The sequence below is a fragment of the Ambystoma mexicanum genome, chromosome 3q (assembly GCF_040938575.1).
Source record: "Ambystoma mexicanum isolate Mex_15411 chromosome 3q, UKY_AmexF1_1, whole genome shotgun sequence".
Taxonomy (NCBI): domain Eukaryota; kingdom Metazoa; phylum Chordata; class Amphibia; order Caudata; family Ambystomatidae; genus Ambystoma; species Ambystoma mexicanum.
The window spans coordinates 1274764467-1274785316 of NC_090926.1; the positions used below are offsets into that span (position 1 = coordinate 1274764467).

General features: G+C 45.4%; 1 protein-coding gene across 2 annotated transcripts in view; it reads right to left on the reverse strand.

The window, feature by feature from the left end:
• The window catches only part of LOC138447868 (complement C3-like), a 1306650-nt gene that overhangs the window by 743813 nt on the left and 541987 nt on the right, over positions 1 to 20850 (reverse strand). For both annotated transcript variants that reach the window (XM_069604330.1, XM_069604329.1), the window contains one exon: positions 13240 to 13390. In XM_069604330.1, coding sequence (XP_069460431.1) covers positions 13240 to 13390 — 151 coding nt within the window. The remainder of the gene's footprint in view (positions 1 to 13239; positions 13391 to 20850) is intronic.

Genomic DNA, 20850 nt, shown 5'->3' on the forward strand with positions numbered 1-20850 from the left:
AAGCGCAGAAAAGGAGCAGGCTCAGGCTGCACAAAGCGCAGATCGACCGCATAGCCAAGGTCACAGATAAACATTCACATTCCAAACTCCAGACGACAAAGGGACTAATTACAGGACAATGGAATAAATCCTCATAAATGCAGACCCAAGAACTCAATTTTGTGGTCCACAACCCCGTGATACAGCTGAACTTGACAATCCCTGGTGGGAAGACGAGCCATTCTCTGCAACCCATATGAGAGGTGAAACTAGTGTTGCAACGTGGAAGCTCACTCTCGTAGGAAAAGGTGTTGTACTACCAGATACAATTCAGACACATAGGGCTTCATTACGAGGTAGGTGGTAAGGGATTACCGGCACCGGTAAGGACACCGGTGCCGGTAATCCCTTACCACCCTATTCCAAGGTCCCTTAGCGGGTCCCTTCCTTAACGCCTTTAACCAGGCGTTATGGAAGTGACCCGTTAAGGGACTTCAGAGCTAATAACGGTACCGTAAATTGCGGTACCGTTATTAGCTCCATCCCCATTCCCATTGAGCCCTATGGGGGCTCGAATAGGAATGGGGAATGGTTCCCGGAATGGGTACTTACCGGGTCCTCCAAGGTTTGAATGACCCAGTAAATCCCCTTTTCGGGGACCCGGAATGCGGTAAGGGGGTAGCCATGGTGCTAAAACCACAGTTCTAACTTGCTGTTGGCTGAGTCCTCTGTTTATTCTGGGGAAAGCGTGGTTGGGCCCTTGGGAGTTCGACACATCTCCAGACGACCTCTGGCATACTTGGTATTTATCCCAACAGAGCCAGTCACTTTTCCTCTCGAAGGTCCTAACTGCGACCCTCTTTACCACCTCACTACTCCTGCTCTGGTCCTTTTCCTTCCCGCTTCTATGCCCATACCGCCATTCACATCAAGTTCCTGCCCCTCCCCGCCCAAAACAGCTGCTGGGTTTCCAGTGCTTACTGAGCACAACCCCTGTGCCTGGGTGAGCAGCTGATTGGCTGCGTTCAATCAACAAATTGCAGCAGGTCCAGGAACCGGCAGGCGACACCGGCCCCCTTCTAAGGAACAGGAGCCTGTCTGGGCCTGTCCGGTCATGATAGTGCCCTGCCCTGCTTGCTACTCCAGAACGGCCATATGCCCACCATAGGCCCTTCATGACGTGAATTGTGGGTAAGCACTCCACCTCCACCTTTACATTTCCCTCGCTACATGGATGTTGTTACATTGAGTTTTCCCCGCTCTGGTCAAGTTTCATGTTCAGTACTCCACTCCTCCCACTCTTGGAGGTGGCCTCCCTGTCCAACTTTCTGGAATCAAAACTCTGCTGCATTGCCTGTGAGACCTCTCCGGTCTCACTCCTGTGCAGCAGCTTCACTGCTCCTGCTCCACTGCCTGAGTCCCTTCATGAACATCCAAGTTTTTTCTTCCATCTTGGCAGCCGGTTCTTTCCTTGTTCCCTGGACCTTTACGTTGCTGTATCCTGCCTGCATCGGCTCTATGCTGCGCCACTAGCTTTTACTCATTCACGCTACCTGCCATTCAATTACCTACAACTTTCTCCTCCTAACCTAAGTCACGCCACTAGTGATTTGTCCCTAATTGTCTACTGTGGATGCTTTCTTTCTGCGTTCATATAGGCCTGCATCAACTATCCTTTCATCTTGCCTTCACATCAAACCACCAGTCTTTTAGGATTAGTGTTTTTCCTTGATCTGCTGCTCCTTCTGCACTATCTCTTCCTGGCTACCTATGTCAATTCTCCTCCTAACCTAAGTCACGCCGCTAGGGATTTGTACCCAATCGTCTACTGTGGACGATTTCTTTCTGTGTGCACATAGGCCTGCATCAACTATCATTTCATCTTGCCTCCAAATCAAACCACCAGGCTGTTAAGCTTAGTGTTTTTTCTTGATCTGCTGCTCCTTCTGCACTATCTCTTCCTGGCTATCTCTGTCTGTACTTTGTACTAATGCGTGCTATAAGCTAACTACTCACTACTGGTCTAATGCCTGCTACGCTTACTGTTAGGCTTTTCTTCCTCTATTTGATGGAAAATCAACTGGAGAACCACATCCGGTTCATGAAGCACCTCAAAACCTTCCTCTTTGCTTCTGCTTTCTCTCCTCCTCTCCCCTGCTGAACTCCTGACTGAAACTGAAACTATGTACAAGAAGGGAGTTGAGGTGGAGATGCGCTAAACACCATATGAATAAGGAGCAGTAGTTATAAAATTGATGCTTTAATTGTTGCAGAAACAGCCGACACGTGTTTCGACACGCAGGTCGTTTTCAAGGCACAGATACACAAAGTATATCGGAGAAGTCAATAAATGGGAAATCCCGCAAGAAGAAGAGCGTTATAAATATCACGCTGGTGTCAAGTCCAAGCCGTAATGGCCGTAGCCAATATATAACTCGTTAAATCGAGCAGTCACAGTTATAGAGGAGTTGGGGAACTCCTCTATAACTGTGACTGCTCGATTTAACGAGTTATATATTGGCTACGGCCATTACGGCTTGGACTTGACACCAGCGTGATATTTATAACGCTCTTCTTCTTGCGGGATTTCCCATTTATTGACTTCTCCGATATACTTTGTGTATCTGTGCCTTGAAAACGACCTGCGTGTCGAAACACGTGTCGGCTGTTTCTGCAACAATTAAAGCATCAATTTTATAACTAGTGCTCCTTATTCATATGGTGTTTAGCGCATCTCCACCTCAACTCCCTTCTTGTACATATTTTCTGGTACCAGCCAGGGTGGACTGGTTGGCGCAGGTGGTAGTGCAGCTTACACTTCAATTTCTCTAGGTTCAACATAAACAGTGAATACTAGCGCACAGACCTTAAATGCGATAATCCACATTTTTCTGAAACTGAAACTACACTGGTCACCTGGCTACCCTCTGATCTCGGGCCCATGTCCCCTTCCCTGCCAGTTGCACACCTGCACTGCCTCCCTGGCAACCCCAGCACTTGGGAACTGTTTTCTGTATCCCTACAGTACCCCACCAGCACTTGACACCTGATGTCTGCACTTACCCTTGCACTGCCAGCAGCTGGCTGCACTTTTTATTTATTGCTTTTTTATTGTAATATTTTTACTGTCGATCCCATGTACTGCACTCCCCCACTCCCCTCCTACCCCCTCACTTTCCCTTCCCCCTTCCCATGCACTTGCACAATCTCAATGTCACCAGGACTAGTAAGATTGTTTGTCTCTGTCTTCCCTCTGTTTCCTCCTCCCTTGCCTTGTCGCGCCTTGTGTATAGGCGCGTTATAAATGCCTTATCATATCATATCATATCAAGTTGGTCATCTCCCAGTTAATCCATCACACTGAAACTGTTGACTGCCTCCACGAACACCAGTCTGGTTTCAGAGCAGGCAGAGGCACAAAAACTGCTCTCATGAACTCCTGTGATGACCTGCTCACAAACCTCGATTACAACTCTACTTCCACCCTTATCCTCCTCGACCTGTCCTCTGCCTTTGACACGGTCAATCATTCCATCCTCAAAAATCAACTCTGTGATAACCTGGGCATCCCGGACCGGGCACTGGAATCTCTTGAATCCACCCTCCCAAGTGCAACTGGGCCCTTGTCTCTCCTCTACCTCACTCTCGACTTGCAGTGTCCCTCAGAGCTGTATCCTCACACCGTGGCTTTTTGACATTTGCCTTGCCCCTCTTGCCCTCCACCTTTTCTCCTCATTTCCAGTGTCTCCTATAAGCTTCCCTCCTCTCCTTCCTCTCTCATTCCCGATTGTCTGACTGTCATTCAGGCATGGTATGCTGCTAACGATCTTGCCTTAACGCCAGGAAGACTGAGATCCTTCTCATTATGACTCCTACCCACTCCTTCCCTTCTACTCTTTGACCATCCTCCGTGGGCCCCCTCCCCTCACCCTTATGCGAAGCAAAGAATATGGGTACCCTCTTCGAATCCTCTCTCTCCTTCTCACCTCATATTTTTGACCTTGCCAAGAAGACCCACTATCAGCTTCATCTCCTCAGAGGCATTCTACCTTTCCTCACCTTCCCCCAGAAACTCAATATCTCCAGAGCTCTGGTTCTCTCCAGGCTGGATTACTGCAACAGCCTCTTCCTTAATCTACCTCTTTCCTCCCTCGGCCCTCTTCAAGTAATCCAGAATAGGACTGCAAGATTGATCCTTGGCGTCAAGACCAGGGACCGTATCTCTCCAATCCTATAATCTCTCCACTGGCTCCCGGTGGTTGCAAGGATCAAATTCAAGACCCTCTGCATCATCTGCAAGCCTTTCTATGGCCTGGAACCTCAATACATCCAACTCGCTCTCCCTATATATCTGTCCTTCGGTCCTCTAGCTCCAACTCTCTGCAGATCAGACGTTTCTCCAAGCAGAGAGTGGAGGGTAGAACTCTTTCTTCGGCAGGAACCTCGCTCTTGAACGGCCTCCCTGACTCTCTCCAACTTGAGCCGGATCTCCTTAAGTTCCGGAAGCTTCTCAAGACCTTCCTTTTCTCCTCCTCTTTCCCTCCCCCTCCCCCCTGTTAGTCTCTTCCTGCCGTTGTGACAGGTTGCCTATGTTCCTCATGAGTATTACTGGGGTCAAGCCCTCCTTCACCCAGTCCTCCCGCTCATCACTTCTACCCAGCAATTGCCCTTGGGCACCCTTCCCTGACTAGAATTCTCAGGCTGGTCCACCCCCTTCCTCACACTAGTTGATCCCTAACCCTGATTTCCCCTGGCACTTTGGCCTCCTGGGCACCGCTTAGTACTTGCCCAGCCCCTTTGGGCCCCCTCCCTCCTGCGCTTCTCCATCTTCGCCCTCTCCCTATCTCATCCGTTCTCCCTGATCTACCTCCTCCACTTCTTCATACTGCACATGCATAATACGAATATCACAAGGCCTAGTAGGACCGTTATTGTTTTTATCATCTGCCCCCCCCCCACTTTTTGTCTTGTGACACCTGGAAAAACTTTTTGCTGTATAGGCACCATACACATGTTCAATGAATAAATAACAAAATAATTGGGGAACTCTTTGAGCTCACTGTAATCAATCCTTACCTACCATCAAACGTTGCACTCGAAGTGCCTGCCAGTGTTTTTTTAAAACTGCCTTCTGAGAGTTAATGACTTAATTGGAGTTGTAAATGTGCTACTAGTGTAATAAAAAATTCTTAACCAGGTCTAGCTTCAGCCTATCAATTTATAAGCTCTATGTGAGTCCGTGAAAGAGGTCCTGTTGAGCGTTGGCTTGTGTACAAGTATTAGGCATTTGCCAGGCACTGCCATTAAATACCCATGTATTTGCACCATTATCGCACGTGCTATGATTGATAGCCAGTTAATACCACTATAGCAGTGCCTCGCAAGTGCCTTTCCCATGCCTACACAAAAGCCCAAACTGTTGGCATTGTGAATACTTGTTAATTTTCCTTACATCTCTGGGCCCATGCATATACAAGGCATAAATGAGTTTTCAAAAATTGATTAGCAGAGTTTTCTAATTAAAATGTTCTTGATTAGCAAACAAACCTATTTGATTAGCAATGTTGTACTAATATTTTTAATGTTACAAGAAGTTATTGTACCCATGACATAAGATTAGCAACAATTCAGCGGTTTATGTGTACCGCTGAAGTAAGACATTAGTGAGAGGAGTCTGACTTCACAAATTCTTCAAAATTCTGCCAGACCTGCATGTCGAGTAACTTAGTTTCCTTACTATACCTAAGAGAAATGCACTCGACCCATGGCGACAGATGACAAAAAATTTAAATGTGTTTTCTGTAAAATGGTGCATGTCAACACAAACCCACTTTATGTTAGGCACACTGCACCACCCATGCACAGTGAAACTTTTATTTATTTGACTTTTAATGCAAACAAAGTAAATAACAAATAAGTCAAACGTCCACAGCAAATGGTACTCGGCTTCATAATATCTACTCGACTATGCGAGTAGGCAAGAACACTTTGCGAGTCCTGAATGAGTGTCTCTAAAATGTAAAAGATTAACTGAATGTATGGGCACAAACAAATAAATAGATATGATAACAAGGCTCTGAAAACAGTTTGGCCAGCTCGGTGCTAATCTAAGCGAGCTCTAGAGGCTAACGACAGTGGTAGTGCAGTACAGTGCAGTATATTGATCACTACATCTAGTTAGCTTTGTGCATTCATTATGTAAGAGGGAAGAACGTATAGGACTAAGCAGAGTGGATGGTGTAGCATGCAGTGAACTGGCAAACCAGGTAGAATATTGTCGTTTGCGGCCATCTCACTTTCTGGGTAGCTTGTATAAAGGAAAAGGGTGACATGATAGAATATCAATGAGGATGGGATAACAGTGAACAGAGAAAAGAGGGTATAGAGATCTGTGAAGGCAAGAGAGGAATGCAGGGCAAGATGTGCTTTAGTTGAACAGGGTAACTTAAATAGCAAGCTTTGCTACACAAGTGCCAATTTAATTAGCAAACCTACAGAAGCACGTAGCAAATTGTTATATGTCGCTGAACGCTCTGGAGTATTTAATTCCAGTGAGATATGGTCAAGGTAAGCATAAGCGCAAGAGCCCCTTCGGTATGCCTTTTTCTTTCTTCGAAGCGCAGGAGATCGGGGATGCAGGAAAGTATGTGTTGTTACTCAGCTCAGCAGGCTGGCAGAGTAAGGCCTGGTGAGCTTCTTTAGGTGTCTGTAAAGACATCTGGTGCAGTCCGCTTATGGGAAATCAGAGCCTCCCTGAGTTCTATTCACATTTGTGTTGCGTGTCAGTTTTCAATGCCCCAGCCGGGACTTGGTCACAATGTTGGAAACCAACGGTTCACACCGTACATGATCCCTTGAAGTCTCAGAATCTCGTTCCCTTAAAGGGAGATAATTCCCCACAGTGTCAACTCTCTGGATGTCTGAATACTACACAAACAGGGAAACATGGTATTATTGTTGGCACTTTGTTGACTTTTCTCAGTGCACGAACTGGACCATATGAAAGGACGGTGTTCCAATTTTTCTTGGCATCCAATCTGAATGAAATACACATTTTTGTAAATGAAGGTATGGTTGTACCGCCCCCCTGTGATCCTGGCTTCCCCGATACATGAGTGACCCACTTTAAGTGACAGGGTATATTATAGGGAAATGTGTCTTTAAAGGGCCAGAGTCTATCAAGGACAGATGGAGTCACTGGTCTATTTCGGGAGAAGTATATTGTGATGAGCAAGTTCTTGGTCTATCTTGCTGTGATAGAGGGGGCATGGATATATATGAATACCCCCTGGACGGTGACATGTCCTAAATGAGGGTGATCAGGGGATCCTACCCACGCCAGTCCCAGGCCCATGATCCTCTAGTTTACAGGAGATACCTAAACCTATAGTCAGCCCACTAGATGTCTCCAGTGTCAGACAGAGTCCCCCTAATACACACAATCTCAGGGTTACATTGGCCAGCTCACATTTTGTTGTCAAACACAGTATCAGGGAAATAGGCCCAGCTTGCATCATCTTCTCAGTCCCAGGGCTATAGCACTGAACTTAGATTATTTGACAGAGATATTGTCACCCTACAGTCATGGATCTTCAGAGGCAGTGCTAGCAGGGAGAACATCAAGCATGGGGTCCTGTGATTGGGCTGCATACATACAGTCACAGGTGTTGTTAGTACCAATCTCTTGCATGGACATTATGTACAGAAATTAAAGGATAGTAATAGCCACAGCATTCTGAGTATTGCAGTCCTTATTCCAGTCTTCAGAAAACCTGTGAACATACAAATGGCAGTAAGGGAGGGTTTCTGGATTATATTGTCAGGTTTACCATATAATTTGCAGGCGCACTATTGAAATGGTAGTCAATTGTTCTAGAAATACAGGTTTGTGCAGGGAGTGGTCAACCTTTGAATCAGGGTCATAGCTGCTGATGGTTGTCAACACCCATCTAGCCACAGACAGAGCCACCCAATGGCAGCGATGTAGCATAGTGACATCACCATATTTTACTTTGCCTTCTGGCTGCACTTTATGTATCAGGCATTATGCAGAGGTCGACTCACACTCTCTCGGCCTCAAGTGTTTGTGCAAGGTGGGTTTACTGTGTGTCCTGCCACCTGTTTTCTCGTGAAGTCCTTCATTGAAGGCTCCAGCCCTGGGTGGAGATTTGCACAGGCTTCCTCTCAACCACATCGAAGAGGAAGTGCTGCATTCAGATAAATGCTTAAGTGAGTGCAGCTCTTTTATCTCAGGCACCTTGTTGAGGTGACTCACTTCTGTGACAACCTAGCGGTTAAGAGCTTGTTCCTGTGTCAGCTAGGCAACTTTCTATTGGAAATACTCCCAAGACTTTCAAAGCTTTTAGCAGCACTAATGCCAAGTTCCTTGAATGGTGTGCAACTGGGTATGCTGTCCCTGAGGTAATGCCTGAGCATCTGGTTTCTATGACCTGGCTCTCTGAGCCTAAGGGCTGTTGGCCTTCTATCGGGACTCTTCCCAAGGGTTCTGATTCATCTAACAGGGTGTACGCTGAGCACTAAACTTAGGCTGAGCACTAAGCCATCTACCTCTCAGAAAGAGTGCATTGCAGCAGCAATTATCACAGTCCAAGCTCCGTGCTGAGTACCGGACCCACTCACACTTTAGAGACCGTACCTCAGAGCTTTTACAAAATGGCTAAGATGAGTAAAAGTATTCTTCTGTCACTGTAAGCCAGGTAGCAAAGGTTGTGTCAGAGGTGTCCTTTTCTAGAGTCACTGCATGCTGAGAGCACATCACAACTATTTCCTGAAGGGAAACTCGAATATCCTTTCTGACCATCAGCAAGAACTCATTTGTGTACTGATTCTGACAAGGGTTCTGATTCATCTACCAGGGTGTACGCTGAGCACTAAGCTTAGGCTGAGCACTAAGCCATCCACCTCTCAGAAAGAGTGCATTGCAGCAGCAATTATCACAGTCCAAGCTCCGTGCTGAGTACCGGACCCACTCACACTTTAGAGACCGTACCTCAGAGCTGTTACAAAATGGCTAAGATGAGTAAAAGTATTCTTCTGTCACTGTAAGCCAGGTAGCAAAGGTTGTGTCAGAGGTGTCCTTTTCTAGAGTCACTGCATGCTGAGAGAACATCACAACTATTTCCTGAAGGGAAACTCGAATATCCTTTCTGACCATCAGCAAGAACTCATTTGTGTACATGAAATGGTCCCTTGTGATTACCTGATGTCCAGCTGCTTATCTGGTTCCTTTTTGCACTTTGAGGTATCAAGACCCAGGCCTGAGCAACACCAGCATCCTACCTCATATCCAGTTGCTATTGCCACTTGATCGCCCTCCTATGATTGTTTGTTTTACCATTTTCAATGCCTTCTACATTTGCATGTCATTGATCAGATTTCAGGACCTTATCAAGATGTTGCACCATTGTCATTACTTACTCTCAGCAGGTAGCTCGGGGTCTCAATGTTCAGCCTCTCCCGCCTTTTCCCATTCTCCATCTGCCTCTGAAGCCTCTGGCCACTCAGACGCTCCAGCTCTGCTTCCTGTGCAGCTTCAGCTTGCTTTTGACCCTTCTGCATCTTCTCCCTCACATGGTACAGGCATTGGTTAAGGGCTTCTGTCTTCTGGTACAGAGACTACAGTGACTATAAATCTGGTTGGGTTTGCCTCTCTGAGTAATGAGTATCCCGCTTTAACGGACAATGATGACGATGCTAAATTTGATGAGGAGTTACCTTTATAAGCTAGGGTCTTTCATGATCAGATGAGTAGTGTGAACAAGGTATCCGTGCCGGGTTCATCAATCTTGAAAGTGGAGATAGACTTGGCACAGGGGGGGTTCAAGTACAATTTGGAAAATACTTAATTAGGTTCAAGCGGTGAGTAAAGAAAAACAATAACAGATACCAGAAACTTCCCTCTTAGAAGATGTATTTATCATCCCATCCTCCACCTCATTCTTCACTGGTTGGTAGAGCACATTTGTTTTCTAAGTCTTCTTCAATGGCTTCAAGACAGCCTTCCCCCATCCCACTTTCAAAGAAAAACAAACAGTTGGACTCTTGGGGCTGGAAAGTCTATGTTAATGGCATCATACATCTGCTTTAGGCTAATGCTGATGAGATGCTGTCTGTGGCCAATCAAATGGAGGGAAATTGCTTATTTTCAGCAATCCGTGCTTCAGGTCAAAGTTTCTACACCTGACTTAAGTGCCTTATTGATGATAAATAGATTGAGAAATCCTGGAATCTTCCATGCACCATAATAACACAGCTTCTTTAGTGGTGTGCCTGAGCACAGATATGCAACACTCGGCTTAGATGAGGGCCAGACCCTTTAACAAGGATGTGCAAGACCGCTTTTAGGATTTGCTCTTCGAGGGCACGTAACTTTTCTCTACTGATACGGAAATAATGAAAAGGAAAATATCTATTCAGACAGCAAGGTCTTTGGCTATGTTTCCCAAACCTGGACAGAAGTCCTTTCAGGCTCTGTATCAACCATGCTCAGACTCCAGATTTAAAAGCTTCACTTTTTTTCCTATCATCCGTGCAAAGACAGTCATCCAGATTTCTTTCCCGATGCCCAAAGGAGAAAGCAGCCTTCCACTTCCAACAAGTTATTCTTTTCCTCCCCATATTCCACATCTTTAGAACCCAATAAAACCCTCATCCAGATGCACATTTCCTTGGTAGGGTGCTGGGTCTCTGGCTTTTTGGCAGAATGGTGTGCCATTTTGGATGGTTCTTTCGTGCATTTGGTGTTCATATGAGGATACAACATGTATCTTCCTCAGTTTTCACCTGCCTCACCTCCTTTGATTCAGATCATCTCAGCTTCCATTTTCCAGGCAACCTACAATTGTTTTAAAGATGAGGAGGCTTGCACATCGGTGGGAGGAGGCAGATTGTATTCCCACCTTTTCACTTTTCCAAAGAAACTAGTCCGTGCTTGGGACGATGTTGGACTTCTTGTTCCAATTCAAGATTGCCACTCCTGCTCATATTTGGACAGCCCTATTTCAGGGACTTGGATCTGCACGTGGATCTGAATGCCCATATCGGCACATTCCTATTTGGAGGGCACACAGATGATTCCTTCGCAAGAGAGATCCTTTCAATATCAAGTTCTTCCCTTCGATCGATCTCAGTGGAGTTGCCAGGGTTTTCATAAAGGTAATGATCCCAGTGATGATGGATCTGCCTCTAAGGGGAGTGCCCCTTTACCACATTTGGATCACTGGCTGATCCAGGCAGAACCAGTCAAACTCCCCAGAGAAGTGTCCCAATAGCTTCTATGCCTTTTGTTCAACTTGGGTCCATCAGTCAAGCAGTAGACATGCTGCCTCTTTCTTCCTCTAATCAGGTTCATTGGTTTCTATTGGAACTCTGATTTGGGGAACGTTTTCCAGGCTAATGACTGAGTGCAGGATCTGATGGCTACCGTAGCGCTCTTTGTACATCACCATCGGTCCTTGACCTCATGGCTTGAACATCTTCTGTGCCTCATGTCTTCTGCATGCTATCAGCGCCTTATGCTCGATTAAAGATGAAGACTCCTGTTCTACCACACTCCCTCTTGGAACCAGGAGTCTGTCTGCCAATCAGACAAAATACTTATTCCATCAGAGTTCAGGCCAGATCTGCAGTTTTGGCCCAACAACAACAATATTCTGGGGGTGACATACCAGGATCCTGCAGTCCAACAATTGATAACTTCTGATTCCTCTCTCACTGGTTGATGGCCGTGCTTGTTCATCTCACGGTGTATGCTTTGTAGAGTAGTGGACGACCACATAATAATAATTCCTGAAAATTGCTTGCCATTTTCAAAACCTGGGAGTATTTTCTTCTGGTGATACAAAACCTGACTGCGCTGCTTAAGACTGGCAGCGTGATGTTTAAAAACATCAACAAGCAAAAAGCAGATCTCAGGCTCTTCGCAACTCTCTTGATTTGCAAGGTCTTGTGCAAAATACGAGACAGCTGGAACAGTTTGCTGATATTAGCTGCCCCGTGTGGTCATTAAGAATTTGGCTTTTGGACATTCGTCATCTGGCGCAGGAGTGCCTTTGGCTTTTTTCTGCAATTTCTGATCTCCTGAGCCAACATGGGGAATCTGGTTCACTGCTCATCCCCCACAATCAGTGAAATGCTAACTTCTAGAAATGTATGGCTTACTGATCAGAAATTGGCTGTGCTGTAGGCTTTGATGAAACAATCAACTCACCATCAATATAAGAACAAATGGACGTTATGTCTATCACTGGAGGCTAAATAAAAAAAGGCCACAACCCACGGCATAGCTCTCTGAATGATGTTCTTTTCTGCTGTCTAGTTTGACTGCTTCTTGCATCGTGGTGGACTTTTGCAGGATCTACTTGTCTGCTATAGGAACCTACAAGAGATTCTGTTCTCCACCCATAATCCAGTGATAGGAAGACACCTTGAAGGTCTTCTTCATTTGCACCCACCAGTAAAAAGGCCTAACCATTCTTGGGTCTCAGCATAGTTCTGGTGGCCCTAGCACACAACACATTTGAGACTTAGGCTTCTTTTGATCTATTACTTGTTACTTGGAAGACAGATTTCTTGGTGGAAGTTACTTTGTCCAGGCGGATTAGTGAGATACAAGCTTCGGAACCGTATACCCTTATCCTTTTCGGCCTAAGGTGGTTTTGCATTTCCCATTACTAGGAGTGGTCCTTCCTTTCATTGATCCCGTAGCTAAACAATTACAGACCTAAGAAACACATCAGATTTGCCAACGATAATAGCTAATAATTGAACAAAATTGGCAAAAGTGCTGACCCCTTTCTGAACACACACGTGACCTGCTATGAGTTAGACGAGAGCGGTAATGGTGGGAACCTTTGTGTGTAATTAGATAATAACCTGATCCATGTTGAAGCACGGCCACAATACTTATGTGCCTAAGTATATCTATAAATATGGAATGACTCGCTTATTTCAAAGGCTGTGGTGACTAACCTTAATAGACTGTCATGAATTCATTAATTCTAAATTCCTTTGCATCACATATTGTTTTTTTTGCCACAAATGTATTTGTGTTCACACTTTTCAAACGCAAGGATATTTCTGATATTAATGGGGTTTTGTCTATTGGGTACAATGTGGGTTCTGTTCGAAATTCTGCCATTTCAATTTTGGAAAAAATAATTTGTCAGGTCTAGCAGTGGGGCCTAATGTGGGTGTAAATCATTTTCTGTTCTTTTTACTACCGAAGGTTGTATACATTACCCATCTTTATTGGCCTCAGAAGGCAATGAATAGGTCTGCCAAAGCCAGCTCTCTGCAAATTGGCTCCTTGATACAATGTCCTCATCTGCGACATAGTCATCTTCGTCTGCATCAGAAGTCTCCAGACGTACGTTTGTGCCTTTGCTATATTCTTTGGAAAGGATAAAAAAAAGAATTTTAAACATATTAAGTCACAAAAATGTGCTAATGTATGCTGTAAATCAAGCATAGAAAACAAAATGAGCAACAAATGTACATCTCCTCATTCGGGAAATTCTGCTTTTATAGATTTTGGAAACTTGACTCATTTATATTTTCTATCCACTACAGAGGTTTTCTTTCTCATGACAAAGGTTGCATTCTTGACTGGTTATCTGGTTATCACTCTCTTTCTCTATCACCTTCTCCTTTCAAAGTCGATTGGTCCTGTCACATTGCTTTAACATTTTCTCTTTGCAGGGTCAATCAGATGTTTAGGCTCATCCCAAATTACATAAAATTATGAAGCCTCCTTTTAAAAATCTCAACATCTCTCTCTTTTTTAAATGTATTTATGTGTTGTATTTTACATAGATGCTTTCCGCATTTACAGTTTACAAATCAGATAAAAACTGGAATGCCTTTAATGATTACTTAACATAAAATGCTTCTTCTATTGCCTTTATTGCTCTTCCCTCTCCCTAGTCATCCCTTAACGTGTCGTGTCTGTCCTCCCCTCTTTGTCCCGAACCAATCTACGGTTTTACTTAATATTATGATGACGTGTATTACAATAATTATGATGTACCTCACTTTTCATGCAACCTGCTGTAATGTCTACTTAATTATTCTTAACGTTCAATAAATGTCAATTAACTCAAAAAAGAAAGGTTAAAATAATTAAAATACCATAACTTAATGTTAAACATTACACAAAAAAAGAAAATAAATGGAATCTAACTCAACCTTTTAATTTGATTGTTAATATGTTAATACTGTTGTATGTTTTATTTGTATATTGCTGTTGAATATGTGCTTGTTTATACTTAAAATGTGAATGTTCATTACTTTTCTGTGTGAATTGTAGTATGAAGATGGTACTAAGTATGTTTTGGGGTGATAGTTCTTTGTGGGAGCACGGAGGTATGATATTAATTTATTTAAAGTAATGTGTACATTAGAACTATTGTTTTAATTGTGATGCGAATTTATTTTGAGAATCATTGTATTTTATAATTTTGCTTGGAATGTTGTTGGTGTATGTGGTAAACATATACATTTGTTATGAACTTTCTTTTGTTACCTCTTTGTCATTATTTGAAGGTTCCATCAATGATGGTTTTATTTTGTTTAGTGTTTACTAATAGGTAAACTAATGTTGCCATTTGCAACCTTTGCAGAGTAATTACCTTATTTTAATTTGAAAATAAATACATTTGTTCTGAGCTTTCTTTTGTTACCTCTTTGTGAGAGTGGCTCATTACTTGAAGGTTCCATCAATGCTGGTTTTATTTTGTTTAGTGTTTACTAATAGGTAAACTAATGTTGCCATTTGCAACCTTTGTAGAGTAACTTTTGTAGAGGTAATAACTTTATTTTATTTTTAAATCACTTTGATTTTTTTGATTTTTTTCCTGTCTTGTATGATTGGGATGTGAGTTATGCTGGTGGATTTCGGATGGGTGCTTGGTATCATGTGTGCGTTTTACTGTACGCATTATTTTCTCTGTATGTTTCTTTTTGCTTTGTCTCTCTGATCCTGTTGTTCATGTACGCTTTCCCTACTGTGCAAGACAAATAAGCAGTGTTGTTTTGCAATTCTGTAGGTTTGCTAATTAAATTGACACTTGTGTAGCAAACATAGCTATTTAAGTTACCCTGTTCAATGAAAGCACAGCTCACCCTGCATTCCTCTCTTGCTCTGAGTGCTCTCTCCACTCTCTTTTCTCTGTTCACTGCAAGTTCAAACTGGCTAGTGCAACAGTAATCATCTCCTCCACTATTAAGTGGCAAAGGCTTGGGCAGGAGTGCTAGGCAAGAATTTCTTTTTTCTTCTTCAAATAATTGAAAACTAGAGGTAATCTGGATTCTACTTTTATTAAGCTAACTATATCCTGTCTGGCAACAACCATTATGTGTTAACTTTATTTTGTTTAGAAGACAGTCATGCAGTTTCATTTTAAATTGTAAGTTGTTACATAGTGCACAAGTACAAATATTGCTACTGTAAAACATTGCATTGTCTCAATACTTTACCGTAAAGTTCAGGTTATTGTATCTAAATGTAATAGTGTAAACTTTATTTCATTTTGTTGGGGAAGAAGCTTCACATTGACGAGTGACCACCTTTGAAAATGTACATGAACACACAGCCAAATGCTTTTGATGTTAAAACTGGGTCTGTGACTTGCTGGCTGAATACATCTGTGCAACTGGTGCTCAACCCATGAGCTCAACCCATCCTCTTTGACATTCTATTAGCACCCTGTTGCTTTATACCAGCTACCCTGAAAGTGAGATGGCACCAACCTACAATATTCTACCTAGTTTGCCTAGTTCTGTCTGCTACACTGTCCACTCTTAGGGCCTCATCACAGGTTTGGTGGTATTGCGCTGGTAAATCAGCCGGAATACAGCCCGATGCAATTACCATAACCGCAATTTGGTCAGGCAGTATTATCGCCGGATTACAAGTGGCGGTGTAAGTCCCCATTTTTTATCCCTTAGGACTCAATGGGGCATTTTCTGTGCTGTTTTTTCAGCAGGTCCAACTTAGAACAAGACAATGTTGTGCAACATAGGTTTAATCAATGGTCCGGTGCTTGGAAACTAGAGGAATCTGGCATTAAGTACGATATGATTCACCTATACAAATCAAACTCCAGCAAAAGGCCTAGGCGCAAGTGATTTATTGTTTTAAATTGACATTTTCAACATATGAGCGTAGAATGTATGATTTTTCTGCCTCTATGTACAAAACATGTTTCCATTCCGTAATGATATTGGGCAGGAATACATTGATGAAACTTTGTCAAGTTGAGCTTTCATAGACGAGAAGAAAACCTTTCTGTGTTGTCACTGGACATTTTGGGGGAAATTCATTAAACAGTTACAAAGTTATTAAGCATAGAAATAAAATTGTCCAAATCCCCTTCATTTTCCCATGGAGAACAATGTGCTTCTGTTAAACATGCAGATCACTAAACACTGGAAAATTAGAAACAAGTTAGGCGGAAAGCGTCACAGATATTCCTTTTTTTGTTTTGGGTTAAATCCCGATCCCCAAAAAATGTATGTATCTCCCATGGTGAAGTGCAGCATTTCAAATGAAAAGACACAATTTTTGGTTTCAATGCAAGCAACTCCCACAGTAATAATGCACCTTGAAACACTTTTTGCTGTATAAATATTCAATAAATAAAATAAATAAATCCCATCGGGACATGAAAAAAATAAAAGTGCTCAAAATCATATTTAGGGATTCCAAGATTGTGCCCGGTGCAGGAGGACGTATTTGAGTGTCTCTCCCAGTCGGGCTGCGTAAAGAAAGCATATGGAAAGAAACTGGTCGGTCGAGCGCAAGCCCGCAAGCTGTTCGCGAGGTCGGGGAACCAGGGGCTGCATGAGCCAAGGAGGAGCGGGGAGGCAGGCAGTCTACGGAGCTGAGACACTGCACGGGGGAGAAGACTAAGGAGCCTGGGGGCAGTGCTCCAGGAACGAGCGGCCCGACCAGGGAGAGCGTGCGCCCAGCGGAGATTGGACCGCAGCGTGCTCTCCAGCCCAGGTCGGGGTCCACGTTGCATCATAAAGAAATCCTCGAGAGGCCGCTCCGACCTCATGGACCTCGGGAAGCACCGGCAGCCCAACGGGTGGGCCGACGGCAGCGGAGACTGTCCCACCCCCACTCAGCAATGGAGAGAGGACACGGGGGAGACTGGGCACTGCGGCGCCAGAGCCCACAGCCCTGGAGGACTCTCAACAGAAGCCCAGGCGGCCCAGGAACACAGAGGGCAGGCAGGTCCTCATCGGCAGGGCCGGCGGGCAGTAAACCTTTGAAGAGCACCAGCTTCAGCGAAAGGGCCCGGGGGTCCGGCAGCCCCTTTCCTCCTACCAGCCACAACACTAGGGGACATCTGCACTGCCCCTCCCCCACAGCACACCACTCGTGGAGGGGCAAAGCAAGGTGCGGGAGTGGCGGCTCCTATGCGGAGTAGAAAAGGCAGAGAGTTACATCAGTGGAGCGGAGAAGAGAGGGGCAGGAGTGGAGGCCCCCGCCCTGAGGCAAGCAAGGCAGTGGGGGAGCGTGAGAGAGGACCTCCGCCAGCAGGAGTGAAAGCAGAGATACGGCCACCAAACGAGGACCCTGCAGATGCAGGGGGAGTAAAGCTCCTCACAACTGGGCACAGGAGGTAATGAGGAGGGGGTGAAACAACACCTGAGGCCTATCTCTAGCGGCCCCCGGCCCGACGGGCACTCAACCTGCTCCCCATCGGGGAGACAAGAATGAGACATCTGCATCCGAGACCGAGTGGCATACACAGAAGGCCAAGGAGGGGACAGGTGAAAAAGGAACTTGGCGGATTACATCTGGCGTGGGTCCCCCAGGCCAGGTTTGGGAATCCACAACCCCGCGGCCAGGTCATTGGGGGCCACTCCACTCCTGCAGTAATAGAGGGCTGGCCCCATACCCCAGCAACAACCTGGCCCGGCGCCTGCACGGGGGAACCCTCAAGTTACTGTCAGCTGCCTCTCTGAGACGAGCACGAGTCAGGCATTGATGTCCAAGTCTAGGACGAAGACCCCAGCGCACTCCCCGACCCCACGGAAACAAAACAGAAACCTTAAGCAGCTCTGGTCCACGCAGTACACCCCGAACATTGCATCCGAAGAAGTGCATCCCTTGTCTCCCGATCCTCTACAAGACGCCATGGCTGGGGATTCAATGAACAGAGCAGAAATGCAGGAATGCTTCAAGGAGCTCCGGGCGCAGCTAATGAACTCAGTACAAAGCCAGTTCAAAATGCTACAGGAAGACATGAAACAGTCCATCCAGGAAATCAAGCAAGACATAGCAAAGATGGAGGAACGGACCGACATCCTAGAAAGGCAAGTTCAGCAGGTCGAGCAAGACACTCGAAAGTCAGATGAAACGTTGGACCGAATAGCCCAGGCCACCACTTACCTCAAAACCCAGTGCGAGGATCTGGAAAATAGATTGAGAAGGTCCAACATAAGGATCAAGAAAATACCAAAGTCAATAGCGGACTGTGACCTCAGGGTGATGGTCACACAACTGTTCACTGAGATCCTGGCGGATGAGTCGGAGCAGCAAGTAGGAATTGAAAGACTTCACAGGGTGGGTCTGAAAAGGTCAACCTAGCAGGGAACAAGACCCCGGGACGTCAACGAGGCAATAACATCCTATACCCAAAAGGAACAGATACTCCGCAAAGCAAGGCTCACAGCCCCTACAAGAATAAATGGGCAGGAGGTCTATCTATACCAAGATCTTGCTCAATCCACCTTGCTCAAGAGACGGAAGATGGGCCCGGTGGTCCAACATTTAATAAACAACAAAGTTTAATACAGATGGACGTTCCCGTTTGGCCTCCTGTTTAATTGGGAGGGCTCACAACACAGAGTGACCACTTATGAAGAGGGAGAAAGGCTCCTGGGAATACAAAGAGGACCAAGTAGTGCGCAATCTCTCCCACAAAGAAGAGTGAGGGGCTTAAATAGACTAGAAAGCTGGACAACGGTGCAGAAAAAAGGCAATGGGGGCAACCACAAATCAGGGGAAGACCCACCAAGATCTCGCCATGCGGAATAGAAGACAGCGATAGGGCAAAATATTAAAACAATCCAGCAACCACAATATAAGGGACTCGACCGACACGACATCAGCAGGCCCGGACGACGGGCAGAGTACAACGCTTGGAATCGAAAGTGGGGTTTAGGATCCCCCATGCCTTTTTTCCAAGGTGGAACAGGGACCGGGAACCCCGGACAAGACGTCTCAGGGCGTATAGCAACCCAGCCCCTCCCTCGAAGAACAGCTATGACAGGGAAGGGGACAAAGAGTGGGTTTTGGTGACGGGGGGACTGGGGTAAGGGACTTAAATCAACAAGAGGGAGCCGATGCATGGGCCTAGGGACAACAGCACGTTTCATAACAGGAACCCCATGGATCAAGTGACAATCTTTTCTCAAAACATCAGAGGCATGAATACGCCAGTGAAAACAGCTAAGTTGGACCGACAGACCAAGAGATGGAAAGCGGACATCCTTCTGTATCAAGAGACACATATAAAGAAAAGTGAGAGAGCAAAGATCAAAATCAAGGGGTACGCGAACATATTTCATTCAAAGGGATTGTGTCCTCCGACGTATTCCTTATCTTTGATAGATCATCTCCAGCTTGCTGCCCTCGTAATTTTTTTTCAGTAGAGGGCGCTGCGCGTCGACGTCCCTCGAGCCGATGTCCCTCGACAGCCTCCGTATCGGCGCCAATGTCATCTTGCGTATAAATAGACTCATGCAGAGTCCGTTGTTCAGCTCCGTTTTTCCACGCTTCGTGGTGCCTCGGAATATCGTTGCTCAGTTCTTCAGTCAAATATGCTTCATTATTCCTCGAGAATACCGACTCGTACTCGATGGCTTCCTCATCCGAACCGAGGACTCCACGGTCTGGCTTCAAAAAATGTTGAGACTTTGGAAAGAAAATGTCGTTGACAGATCCTCACATGATCTGTTTGTAGTGCTTGGGAGTCGAGCACCATTGTTCGGAGTGCAAGGTCTGCATGTCCTTGACGGCGAAAGCCTTAAAGGAGCGTAAGGGGAAGCTCGAGAGAGGTAAAGCAGTTAAAACTTCTTCGAAAGTTTCCTCTGCGGAGTTGAGACATTCGTCTCCTCGCCATCACAAAAGACATTCTCGTTCTAGGTCTCGAAGCAGTTCCCATCACTCTTCGAGATCTAAGCGTTCAAAAAAGAGATGTCGAAGATCTTCTTCTTCCATTTCCCCGAAAAGGGTCTCCTGCCCCACAAAACATAGCTCACAGGCTGAGTGGGAGGAATTCAGGAAAAAGATGCTTAGTGTCTTCGAGAAAGCGGCCTCGACCCCCTCGAAGACTGCTGAGGGTGATACCCTGGGTGAAGGACCCGAAAAATCAAAACACAGCGAGTCGCAGCACCCGGCGAAAGAAGCTACTCGAGAGCGTCATGAACCCTTGAGTAAAGGCAAGGTCGCGTCTTCGACGCTGTCGTCGAAAATTCCTTCGACGCATATATCTGCGTCTTCGACGCCATTATCAAAGGGTTCTTCGACGCACAGGTCAGTCGAGTCGACGCCAACATCGACGTCGAGAAAGGACAAACCCACGCCCACCCCACAGCCAGTGGCCATACCTAGAGCCTCGATCACAAGAATGTCGTCGACAACCTCGAGTAGATTTCCGATACTCTAGAGTTCCTCGAGCCCTCTACCAACTTTCTCGACGCCTTTTTCGATGGCTTTGAAACCTTTAACGTCCGCGTCAACAACGTTGACGTTTTCTCAGCCAATTATGACGAATTTGGCCCCTTCTGCTCTGGAAATGGGATTTATACCATTTCCAAGATCTGATCATTCCAGAG